The sequence below is a fragment of the Capra hircus genome, chromosome 2 (assembly GCF_001704415.2).
Source record: "Capra hircus breed San Clemente chromosome 2, ASM170441v1, whole genome shotgun sequence".
Taxonomy (NCBI): domain Eukaryota; kingdom Metazoa; phylum Chordata; class Mammalia; order Artiodactyla; family Bovidae; genus Capra; species Capra hircus.
This window is the reverse complement of record NC_030809.1, coordinates 31,700,389-31,712,815: the sequence shown is the minus strand read 5'-3', so window position 1 is coordinate 31,712,815 and position 12,427 is coordinate 31,700,389. Positions and strand designations below refer to the sequence as shown.

At 38.5% G+C, this 12,427-nt stretch overlaps 1 protein-coding gene across 1 annotated transcript in view; it reads right to left on the bottom strand.

Annotated features, from left to right (window-relative positions):
- PECR (peroxisomal trans-2-enoyl-CoA reductase) overlaps window positions 1-12,427 on the bottom strand; it is a 50,428-nt gene that overhangs the window by 28,504 nt on the left and 9,497 nt on the right. The window contains exons 2-3 of the mRNA XM_018059757.1: window positions 6,191-6,324; window positions 4,052-4,217 (exon numbers count right to left, since the gene is read on the bottom strand). Of these exons, the coding sequence (XP_017915246.1) occupies window positions 4,052-4,217; window positions 6,191-6,324 (300 nt within the window). The remainder of the gene's footprint in view (window positions 1-4,051; window positions 4,218-6,190; window positions 6,325-12,427) is intronic.

The window sequence follows — 12,427 nt, the reverse complement described above, 5'->3', positions numbered from 1 at the left end:
ATCTCCCATCTGGGAAGATCCCACGGGCTGCAGAGCAACTAAAGCTGGCACACCACAACTACTGAGCCTGTGCTCTAGAGCCCAGGCGCCTCAACTGCTGAGCCCAGGGGCTGCAACTACTGAAGCTCGCCTGCCCTGGAGCCTGTGCCCTACAACAAGAGAAGCCACTGCAATGAGAAGCCTTCCCACTGCAACTAGAGTAGGCCCCGCTCTCCACACTACAGAAAAGTCGGAGCAGCAACAAGACCCAGGACAGCCAAAAGTAAAATAAATAAATCAACAAAGTTACGGGAAAAAAACACAAAACCCTTCCCTGCAAGCTGGTAGGGAGTTCCCATCTTTTGAGCATAAGCTGCTCACTCTCCCCATACTTTCCTTCACGGCAACCCAACGTTCAGTTGACTGGCTTCACGACATGCAGGAGAGCAGACCGAAGTTTGGTTCAGTAACATATTCATATAGCTTCCTAAATTTCTGTTGGAACAAAATATTCTAGGCTTATCGTGCACGTTTCCTCCCCCAGACCTGTAATAAGCTGTTTCACGAAGGAATCCCAGTTCCTTTTAATTGGAAGTAACATTCAGAGATCACATAAAGGATGCTAGGAGGACACACTGTCGCTGAATTAATAACTGTTTCTTTTCGGGGAATAAAGCCAGGGAATATATATTTTATTTTAAAGAAAAAATATATCTTGAGTCCATGCTAATGTTTCTAATTAAATCCTGGACTACAGGGGTCTTTATTCAGCCTCATCTGTCTACATTCACTTCTCCTTTTGCCAATGCCAAAAATCTTGGTTCTCAATTGTACTAAAATAACTTATTTACAGAGACAGGGAGGCCTGGCATGCTGCAGTCCATGAGGTCACAGAGTCAGACACAACTGAGCAACTGAACTGAACTGAACTGAACTGATTTACTCACTTTAGCCCACACTACATGCCATAAGTCTCGGAATAATATCACCAACACTACTAGATTTTAAGGGAAATTCCAATATGATTATGTGATAATTGATCTTACTGAATTACTGTATATTTCCTTTGGTGTGATAATGGTATTGCAGTTGCATAGAAAACATTTCTTTATTATTTAAAAATGTAAATCAAAGTGTGATGATGTATACAATTCACTTTTAAATTATTTGTGAAAAGGGTGTGGGGGGTTGAGGGGAGATGGAAAGGGAGCGAGGAGGAGAGGGGGAAAGACACAGGGATTAGAGAATGCAAATAGAGCAAAAGATCAGCACCTGGTGAATCTAAATGAAAGGTATACAGACAGGGCTCAGGGAGACGGTAAGTTCAGTTCTAGACCACCACAATAATGCAATATTGTAATAAAGTGAATCACACAAATATTTTTCTTTTCCAGTGCATGTAAAAGTTATATTTACACTTTACTACAGTCTATTAAATATACAACAGCATTACGTCTAAAAAACAGTACAAACTTAATTTTTAAAATATTTTATAACTAAAAAATGCTAACCATCACCTGAGCCTTCAGCAAGTCATAATCTTTTTGCAATGGTAACATCAAAGATCACTGATCACAAATCATCAAAACAAATATAATAATGAAAAAATTTGAAATATTGTGCTAGTTACCAAAATATGACACAGAGACCCAAAGTAAGCAAAAGCTGTTAGAAAAACATTGCTGACAGATTTGCTCGATGGGCAATAAAACAAAACATAATAAAACAAGGTATGCCTTAGAAGAGTTCGTTGCATTATTTCTTTAACTTTTTCATATATTCAAAATTTTTCCAAAAATAAATGGAGAGAAAAAAATTTCTACATTAGTAAAATGAATAATTAAAGGTTATAGAAAAGTCTAAATTCACCAGAAATTTAAATGTGGATCTTTACACGGTTCTTTAACAGCCACATATGGTGTCAAAGAGTACAAGCTGAAGAAGCTGAAACTTCAGGGCCGTCATGACTTAAATCATCTTAATTACATAAACAATACACATTCAATTTAGAAAAATTAGAAAAAGCAGAGAAGCAAAAAGAAAAAGATGAAAATAATATGCAATTTTACCTCCCAGAGATGTCAATGTTTTATTAGAAATTCTTTCAGAATTATGTCTATTTATATACAGCCATATAATAAATATATACTGTTTTTTGCAGAAATGTGATCACACTGGATAGAGTGTTTTAAACCTTTTTTTTCTGCTCAGTGATATCTAGGACTATTTTTTCATACTGAGAAGTAGACTTTTGTACCTATATTTTTAGTGGCTGCATAGTACTTTATCCTATAGATGTATAAAACTTCACTCAACTAATATTTTACTTCAAAATATTTAAATGGTTTTCAGTTTTTCACTATTATTACCCTGGTATAGAAAAACGTATGTCCCATAGTCCTTGCTGTCAAAACCAAAAGCTAGGTCCCATTGTTTAAAGTAAAAACAAAATAAAAACTATAGGCCTTGGATTCTTTAATTCAACTCTGGCTAATAAACATCATAACTGAATCTAGACTTTGCAAAGTTCTAATTAATGGAACTTAAGGTTTGTAAGAGATTGCTGACTTGAGTGCTAGAAGATGTCAAAGTGCTGAACTATGAAGGCTGAGTTAGAGACTAAAGCCTGGCTCCTAGTACTCATTCTCCTCTTACAAGAAACTGAATCTGTACTTAGGGACATAGCTAAAGATTCTATTTCCCGGTATCACTTATAGGTAGGTATAATCATTTTACTGAGTTCTGGTTGATTATGAATGCCAGTAAATATAATGGTGCTACTTCCAGACAAAAGGAAAGGAAAGTCGCTCAGTCGTGTCCGACTCTTTGTGACCCCATGGACTGTAGCCTACCAGGCTTCTCAGTCCATGGGATTTTCCAGGCAAGAGTACTGGAGTGGGTTGCCATTTCCTTCACCAGGGGATCTTCCCGACCCAGGGATCGAACCCGGGTCTCCCACATTGTAGGCAGACACTTTACCCACTGAACCACCAGGGAAGCCACTTCTAGACAATGCTGTTAAAAAGAATGAGTTTTACACTTCTCTGAAAAAAAATTTTTTTTAATTTCCAGACAATGCTGTTAAAAAGAATGAGTTTTACACTTCTCTGAATTTTTTTTTTTAACTTCCACACACTGCTGTTAAAAAGAATGAGTTTTATACTTCTCTGAATTCCTGCTGTCGCGAATGCAGTTATGATGGCAGGAACTGAAGCAGCCCTTCTGGACTAGGGGATGGACATGTTAAAGACAGTAAATAAGAAGAAAGATCCTTATTCCCTAATGATTATGAAACTACCATACTATCCCTGGACTATACACCTTGAATTTTTATATGAAGGAGAAATCTTATTCAAGCTCCTATATTCTTCTGGATCTCTACACTTCAGCAGTTAATCCTGTTATCACAATTAATACAGAACTCTGTATTACCAGTTAGATAAAGATAAAGCCTGAAAATGTCTGTAAGACCTTTGATTTAGAAATGCTAAGAATATAAAGCCTAATCCATGTTGGGATGAAGACCCTGTGGGTCACAATTATACTCATTTCGCATTATGCAGCATAGAAATGTCTTGAATAGCTTGTAAGGAAACTCTTCAGTTATCTAATGTCAGGGTTGAATATTACCACCTATGAAAGACAACCTTTAATCTAAAAACTATGCATGTGTGCTAGTTACTTATTAGTCAGAAAAAATGTGGACCCTGGTATTCTCCTTGAAGGTTTCACGGAATTAATAGGTCCTTACAATAGATTTAACAGATTCATTTCTTAAAAACAAAATAAGTATGGAGTCTTCCTTAATTTAATGAAGCACTTTGTAGCTATATCTTTGTACAAATTCTTAATCATCTTAACCTGATAACTTCCTAGAAATGAAATCAACAGATCAAGCAAATTCATATTTTTAAAATACTGCCAAATTATTCTCCAGAAATGTAGCAATTTACATGGCTATATTGTATATAAGTTAAATTAGGGCAATAATTGTTGATGACAATAATTGTTGGGTACCCTATGATTTTAACATAAATACACTTTGACTTTTTGGGTTATTGATCACACTTGCCTGCTTTGCACATGTAGAAGGTGCCCGTCAGGTTGGTTTCAATCACAGCATGCCACCCCTTTGAACTGATTTTTTCAGCAGGAGAGAAGAACTGGCCTCCTCCATTGTTTACTAAGAAATTGATCTTACCATAAACATCTAAGGTGGATTTGACCAAATTATTTACCTAAAGAAAAACAGTAAAAGTGAACTAGTTACAGACAAATACGGTATGACAGCATTTATATGTAGAATCTAAAAAGTACAACAAACTAGTGAATATAACAAAAAAAAGAAGCAGATTTATAGAGACAGAGCATAAACCAGTGGTTACCAGTGTCAAGAGGGAAGCAGGGAGCAACAATGTAGCGGTAAGAGATTAGGAGCTACAGCCTGTGAGGTATAAAATAAGTTAAATGAATATATTATATAATATGGGGAATACAGCAAATATTTTATGGTAACTATAAATGGAGTATCACCTTTAAAAATTATGAATCACTATATTATACACCTGGAACTTATGTATTATTGTACATTAATTATACTCCAGCAAACAAATCAAATTTTAACAGTGAACTGGTTAATAACTAACTTGCTACTTGGACTTTATCATCTGCTTTAGGAGAGTAGCAGAGCTTACAATATCTCATAGTGAATAGTAACTCAGAGAACCATAATAAATGAAGATGTGGTCACAATGAATAAACCTGAAAACCCTGTGTCACCCATAGATCAATATGCTAAATACCCATATGCTTCAATATGCTTCATATCAATATGCTTCAATACCCACAGATCATATGCTAAATTTAGAATTTTGATGACAAGATTTATCCAAGGATTTGGATCACTCATCCAATAATCTGTAATAATCTTTAAAGTGTAAATATATATAATATCCTGGGTGTTCACTGGAAGGACTGATGTTGAAGCTGAAACTCCAATACTTTGGCCACCCAATGCGAAGAGCTGACTCATCTGAAAAGACCCTGATGCTGGGAAAGATTGAGGGCAGTAGGAGAAGGGGACGATGGAGGATGAGATGGCTGGATGGCATCACCGACTCAATGGACATGGGTTTGGGTGGACTCCGGGAGTTGTTGATGGACAGGGAGGCCTGGTGTGCTGTAGGTCATGGGGTCGCAAAGAGTTGGACATGACTGAGTGACTGAACTGAACTGAACTGAATCTGTAAACAACCAACTCAGAATACTGGAGAGTGATGAAACAGACAGTACAAAACGAGCTCAAGGGCAGAAGGCATGAAAGGTAGCCTCCAGACTAAACTGTTCTTGCTTAGCTTCCCTCCATGTCTTCCCTTCCTCTCTTTCTCCTGAGGCCACTTGCTGAGCGCCAAAGAATTGATGCTTTTGAACTGTGGTGTTGGAGAAGACTCTTGAGAGTCCTTTGGACTGCAAGGAGATCCAATCAGTCCATCATTAAGGAGATCAGTCCTGGGTGTTCATTGGAGGGACTGATGTTGAAGCTGAAACTCCAATACTTTGGTCACCTGATGCAAAGAGCTGACTCATTTGAAAAGACCCTGATGCTGGGAAAGATTGAGGGCAGGAGGAGAAGGGGACGACAGAGGATGAGATGGTTGGATGACATCATTGACACGATGGACATGGGTTTGGGTGGACTCCGGGAGTTGGTGATGGACAGGGAGGCCTAGTGTGCTGCAGTTCATGCGGTCGCAAAGAGTTGGACATGACTGAGCAACTGAACTCAGAACTCAGCAACATGGATTGGACCTTGAAAATACCATACTACGTGAAATAAGAAAAACAAATACTATATGACGTCACTTATATGTGGAATCTAAAATATGACACAAATCAACATATCTACAAGACAAAAACAGACTCACAGATATACAGAACAGATTTGTGGTCGTCAAAGAGGAGGAAAGAATTGGGAGTGTGGGATTAGCGGATATAAGTTATTATATAAAGGATGGATAAACAACAAGGTCCTACTATATAGCATATGAAACTATATTCAATATCCTATGATGAACCATAATGGAAAAGAATATGAAAAAGGATACACACACACATATATATAACTGAGTCACTTTGCTATGCAGCAAAAATTAAACATGACATTGTAAATCAACTATATTTCAATTTTTAAAAAAAGAGAGATTAGCTTTACCTCCTCTTCATTGCGGATGTTACATTTTATGGGAGTAACTTGAGCCTGGATGCTAGGAGGCAGACTGGCATTCAGTTCATCGGCAGCAGATTTTAACCTATCAAACTTACGGGACGCAATGACCACATTACATCCTGAGGAGACAACAGTCAAAGAGCAAGTAAATATTGATATATTTTCATTAGTTGTCTACATGTTTACATGTCTACACGTTTGTCTAAAAGCAAAAATGTTTAGAAAATACGAATATGAATAGAAATATGAATGAGAACTTCTGTTATGGTAACAGGAACTGAATTGATCCTAATTCAAACAAAACAATTAGAAAAACTAAAACACTGAACAAATTATGCAACAAGGATTTCCAGGCATTGGACATCAGGGAGCACAGGACAGTGATAGTGAACACAGGAAACAAAATGTGAGCCCCATTATTATTCCAGATTGCTGCCTACAGAGAGTCTTCAGACTGCAGCATAGAGAGGAAGAATCCATTCAGAGCCCAGCAGTCTCCTGGGCAGAAGAGATGAAGTTGGGAGTCTGGCGAGGCTGAGACAGCTAGATTAAATAGCAACACAGAGAGAAAGGAGGTACACAGGGGGAGAACTCCAGAGATCTCTCGAGTTCCCTCAGATCTTCAGCTGAGCACTGATCGGTACATATGAGAAAAGACACAATCTGAGGCTTGGGAAAGAACCAACCAAAATAAGCAGAAGGAACAAACCCTGACACTCGTACAGCACCAGACAAAAGTTAGTGTTCCAACCAGGAAAAAACTCTGACAAGGTATTGGGCAAAGTACCCAGAGGGTATGGCCTCAATAGTGAAGCAAAATTAATCCTAGACTAAAGGCTGTTTAGGACAGTACTTAACAGAAAGAAAGCCTCTTGAAAGTATCAAACTGCTACCAAGTTAACTACATCACAGAACAAAGTTCAGCAATGTTTGCAAGAATACAAAAATAACCATATAATGATAATAACACAGTTACCTAGGACCAAAGCACCCAAGATTAAGCATCTTGTTACTTCCCATGTTCTGTAACACAAACACAGGCTTATTGCTCTGAAGAAACAGCGTACTTAAGAAAAATAAGGAAGAGGCTGCAGAATGCTAAACTTTTGGTCGAGAGATTGAAGGTAGCCAAAGAAAAATGGCAGGAACAGATTGCCAAGAGAGGGAGGCAGTCCTCTCTGGCAGCTTCTACTTCCGAGTCCAGTCAAAAGATGACATGTTCTAAGAGTAACAAATAAATAAGATCAGACATCAAAAACAAAACAAACAAACAAACAAAAAAACAGCCTCCAACAAAGTAAAATTCAAATGTCTGGCATTCACTCAAAATTCACAAGGTATATAAAGAAGCAAGGAAATACAACCCAGAATGAGGAGAGAAGTTAATTAATAAAAACAGACCCCGGAATAACACTGACAACATAGTTAAATAAACCAGAGAGACAGTGGAAATATTAAAAGCAGCCAGAGAAAAAGAACACAAAACACACAAAGAAGGCAGGAGACTTCTTTTCAGAAACAATGCAAGCCAAGCCAAGTACCTGAAAGTACCAGGGGTGGGAAGAGGGGATGGGCGTTTTGCAACCTAGAACTCTTACCCTGTGAAAACAGATTTAAATTCCAGTTTCAGGGAAGAATGAATGGTGCTGTTATCCACTAAAATGAAGCCTGAATTGTTTGATGTTATCAGCTGGGGGTTGAAAAATGTGCTGCCTGCCATTGTGTTTTCTCCTCCCATAAATATATTAACGTTCCCACTTTTGTTAAAGTATATATATATCTATTAAATAAGTAAATAAATAATATAAATATTAAAAAAATAGCAAAATATTCGTTCACACATATAATATCCAGAAGAATTCATGAAAACAGAACTTCACTACAAAAAGATTAAAGGAAGTTCTTTAAGCAGAAAGGCAATGATACCAGAAGAAAATCTAAATCTACAGAAAAAAGAAAGAGAACCAGAAATGGTCACTATGTGAGTAAATAAATATGAAGACTTTTCTAATTTTTATTGAAATTATGCAAAAGGTGACTGTTGAAAGCAAAAATGGTATCAGTGTATTGTACGCACATGTAGAAACAAAATGTGTAAGGACAGCATCTAATTGTTACATGAACGTCTCCTGCACTGGGAGGCTGGTTCTTTACCTGTAGCACTACCTGGGAAGCCCACTGTATCCTTTACACTAATAGAGCATTTAAGCCTGTACTGGATGATAATTAACAGTCTCCTCCCACTCACTTTTGTCTCCTGGAGGACTGGGACCCTGTCATTGTTATAAGTGTTATACTATAAACAGGCCACATAGTCCATATAAACATATGGAACAGATGATATCTGGAAAGGTTAAAAAGTAAAATGGCTCTGCATTTTGGCCAGAACTAGTTGTATACGTGGAAAAGGCAATGGCACCCCACTCCAATACTCTTGCCTGGAGAATCCCATGGATGGAGGAGCCTGGTAGGCTGCAGTCGATGGGGTCGCTAAGAGTTGGACGCAACTGAGCAACTTCATTTTCACTTTTCACTTTCATGCATTGGAGAAGGAAATGGCAACCCTTTACAGTGTTCTTGCCTGGAGAATCCCAGGGATGGCGGAGCCTGGTGGGCTGCCGTCTGTGGGGTCGCACAGAGTCGGACATGACTGAAATGACTTAGCAACAGCAGCAGCAGTTGTATATGAGGCGGTAGTTTCTGCATATTAAAATAAGGCATTAAAAAAAAAACTGTCTTTCAAGCTGAGGTTATAATTTAGTGAATTCTATAACGCAGACAATTTTTAGAAATTCTGATAGGTAATCTGAGAGCTTTAGAAAGCAAGTATTAAATTCACCATTAAATCCTTGTAAGACAAGACTAACTTTAACACAATTCAATTTATCAAAATTGACATGCAATTTTCAACAAAGCATATATTATATTGTTAGGAGAACTGTTATTCCTTTCTACTTCTGTCTCCAGAAGGGGAAATAATTGAAACACACATTTTCAGCCCAGGTCTAACCAAGTTTCCCTGAGTTAGGAGGAAGAACTAATCTGATTCAGTTCAGTTCAGTCGCTCAGTCATGTCTGACTCTTTCCAACCCCATGAACTGCAGCACGCCAGGCCTCTCTGTCCATCACCAACTCCCAGAGTTCACTCAAACTCACGTCCATCTAGTCGGTGATGCCATCCAACCATCTCATCCTGTCATCCCCTTCTCCTCCTGCCCCCAATCCCTCCCAGCATCAGGGTCCTTTCCAATGAGTCAACTCTTCACATGAGGTAGCCAAAGTACTGGAGTTTCAGCTTTAACATCATTCCTTCCAAAAAACAGCCAGGGCTGATCTCCTTCAGAATGGATTGGTTGGATCTCCATGCAGTCCAAGGGACTCTCAAGAGTCTTCTCCAACAGCACAGTTCAAAAGCATCAATTCTTCGGCACTCAGCCTTCTTCATAGTCCAACTCTCACATCCATACATGACCACAGGAAAAACCATAGCCTTGACTAGATGGACCTTTGTTGGCAAAGTAATGTCTCTGCTTTTCAATATGCTATCTAGATTGGTCATAAATTTTCTTCCAAAGAGTAAGTGTCTTTTAATTTCATGGCTGCAGTCACCATCTGCAGTGATTTTGGAGCCCAGAAAATAAAGTCTGACACTGTTTTCCCATCTATTTTCCATGAAGCGATGGGACAAGATGCCATGATCTTCGTTTTCTGAATGTTAAGCTTTAAGCCAACTTTTTCACTCTCCTCTTTCACTTTTATCAAGAGGCTTTTTAGTTCCTCTTCACTTTCTGCCATGAGTTGTGTCATCTGCATATCTGAGGTTTTAGGTATTTCTCCCGGCAATCTTGAATCAAGATTCAGCTTGTGCTTCTTCCAGCCCAGCGTTTCTCATGATGTACTCTGCATAGAAGTTAAATAAGCAGGGTGACAATATATAGCCTTGACGTACTCCTTTTCCTATTTGGAACCAGTCTGTTGTTCCATGTCCAGTTGTAACTGTTGCTTCCTGACCTGAATACAGATTTCTCAAGAGGCAGGTCAGGTGGTCTGGGATTCCCATCTCTTTCAGAATTTTCCAGTTTATTGTGATCCACACAGTCAAAGGCTTTGGCATAGTCAAAAAAGCAGAAAGAGATGTGTTTCTGGAACTCTCTTGCTTTTTCCATGATCCAGCGGATGTTGGCAATTTGATCTCTGGTTCCTCTGCCTTTTCTAAAACCAGCTTGAACACTGGAAGTTCACGGTTCATGTATTGCTAAAGCCTGGCTTGGAGAATTTTGAGCATTTCTTTATTAACATGTGAGATGAGTGCAACTGTGCGGTAGTCTGAGCCTTTCTTTGGGATTGGAATGAAAACTGACCTTTTCCAGTCCTGTGGCCACTGCTGAGTTTTCCAAATTTGCGGGCATATTGAGTGCAGCACTTTCACAGCATCACCTTTCAGGATCTGAAATAGCTCAACTGGAATTCCATCACCTCCACTAGCTTTATTTGTAGTGATGCTTTCTAAGGCCCACTTGACTTCACATTCCAAGATGTCTGGCTGAAGGTGAATGATCACACCATCGTGCTTATCTTGGTTGTGAAGATCTTTTTTGTACAGTTCTTCTGTGTATTCTTGCCACCTCTTAATATCTTCTGCTTCTGTGAGGTCCATACCATTTCTGTCCTTTATCGAGCCCATCTTTGCATGAAATGTTCCCTTGGTATCTCTAATTTTCCTGAAGAGATCTCTAGTCTCTCCCATTCTGTTGTTTTCCTCTATTTCTTTGCATTGATCGCTGAGGAAAGCTTTCTTATCTCTTCTTGCTATTCTTTGGAATTCTGCATTCAGATGCTTATATCTTTCATTTTCTCCTTGGCTTTTCTCCTCTCTTCTTTTCACAGCTATTTGTAAGGCCTTCCCAGACAGCCATTTTGCTTTTTTGCATTTCTTTTCATAGGGATGGTCTTGATCCCTGTCTCCTATACAATGTCACGAACCTCCATCCATAGTTCATCAGGCACTCTATCAGATCTAGTCCCTTAAATCTATTTCTCACTTTCACTGTATAAACATAAGGGATTTGATTTAGGTCATACCTGAATTGTCTAGTGGTTTTCCCCACTGTCTTCAACTTAAGTCTGAATTTGGCAATAAGGAGTTCATGATCTGAGCCACAGTCAGCTCCTGGTCTTGTTTTTGCTGACTGTAGAGAGCTTTTCCATCTTTGGCTGTAAAGAATATAATCAATCTGATTTTGGCATTGACCATCTGGTGATGTCCATGTGTAGAGTCTTCTCTTGTGTTGTTGGAAGAGGGTGTTTGCTATGACCAGTGCATTCTCTTGGCAAAACACTATTAGCCTTTGCCCTGCTTCTTTCCGTATTCCAAGGCCAAATTTGCTTGTTACTCCAAGTGTTTCTTGACTTCCTACTTTTGCATTCCAGTCCCCTATAATGAAAAGGACATCTTTTTGGGGTGTTAGTTCTAAAAGGTCTTGTAGGTCTTCATAGAACCGTTCAACTTCAGCTTCTTCAGCATTACTGGTTGGGGCGTAGACTTGGATTACTGTGATATTGAATGGTTTGCCTTGGTTTCTCTTACCTTGGATGTGGGAATCTGATTAGTAAAACGGAAAGGAGAAACAAGTTCCCCTGGAGCAGCCATGGCCTCTGCCCTATGCCATTCTTTCTTTAATCTTTCTGCCTTCAAGCCATGCATTATCTATTCTAGTTTCCAGAGTAGAGCACAGGCTGAACAAGGTAAGGAAATTGGATATCTATAACTCTTCCTAAATCCACATTAAAGGAAAAAAAATCCTCAGGAACTCTAGGTGATTAATGTCTACTTTGACTAAGGTCTCAAAATAAGAGACACAGGGAACTGTGACAAGGATTATTCACAGGAATTATCTAATTAGAAGATTACCAAATTATCACTAATTACTATCTGAATGCTGAATGCCTCTGGAAAGTTATCTAATATTAGAAGAGCTACCCTGGGACACAACTTTAAAAGGCTATTTATTTTAACTGGTATATAAACTTGAACCAGGGTATAAAGGTATTACAAGGCAGAAGGTTGCAATGGTGGGTAAAACTAGAAATCTACAATTCCATTAAAGGAATGGTTAAATAAATTATTACATATGCATACCACAACAATACTACAGTCTTGGTTTTATAAATTAAAAAAATACAGACACGTGTGTATATTTGTGAATGTGGGTGACTTATAGA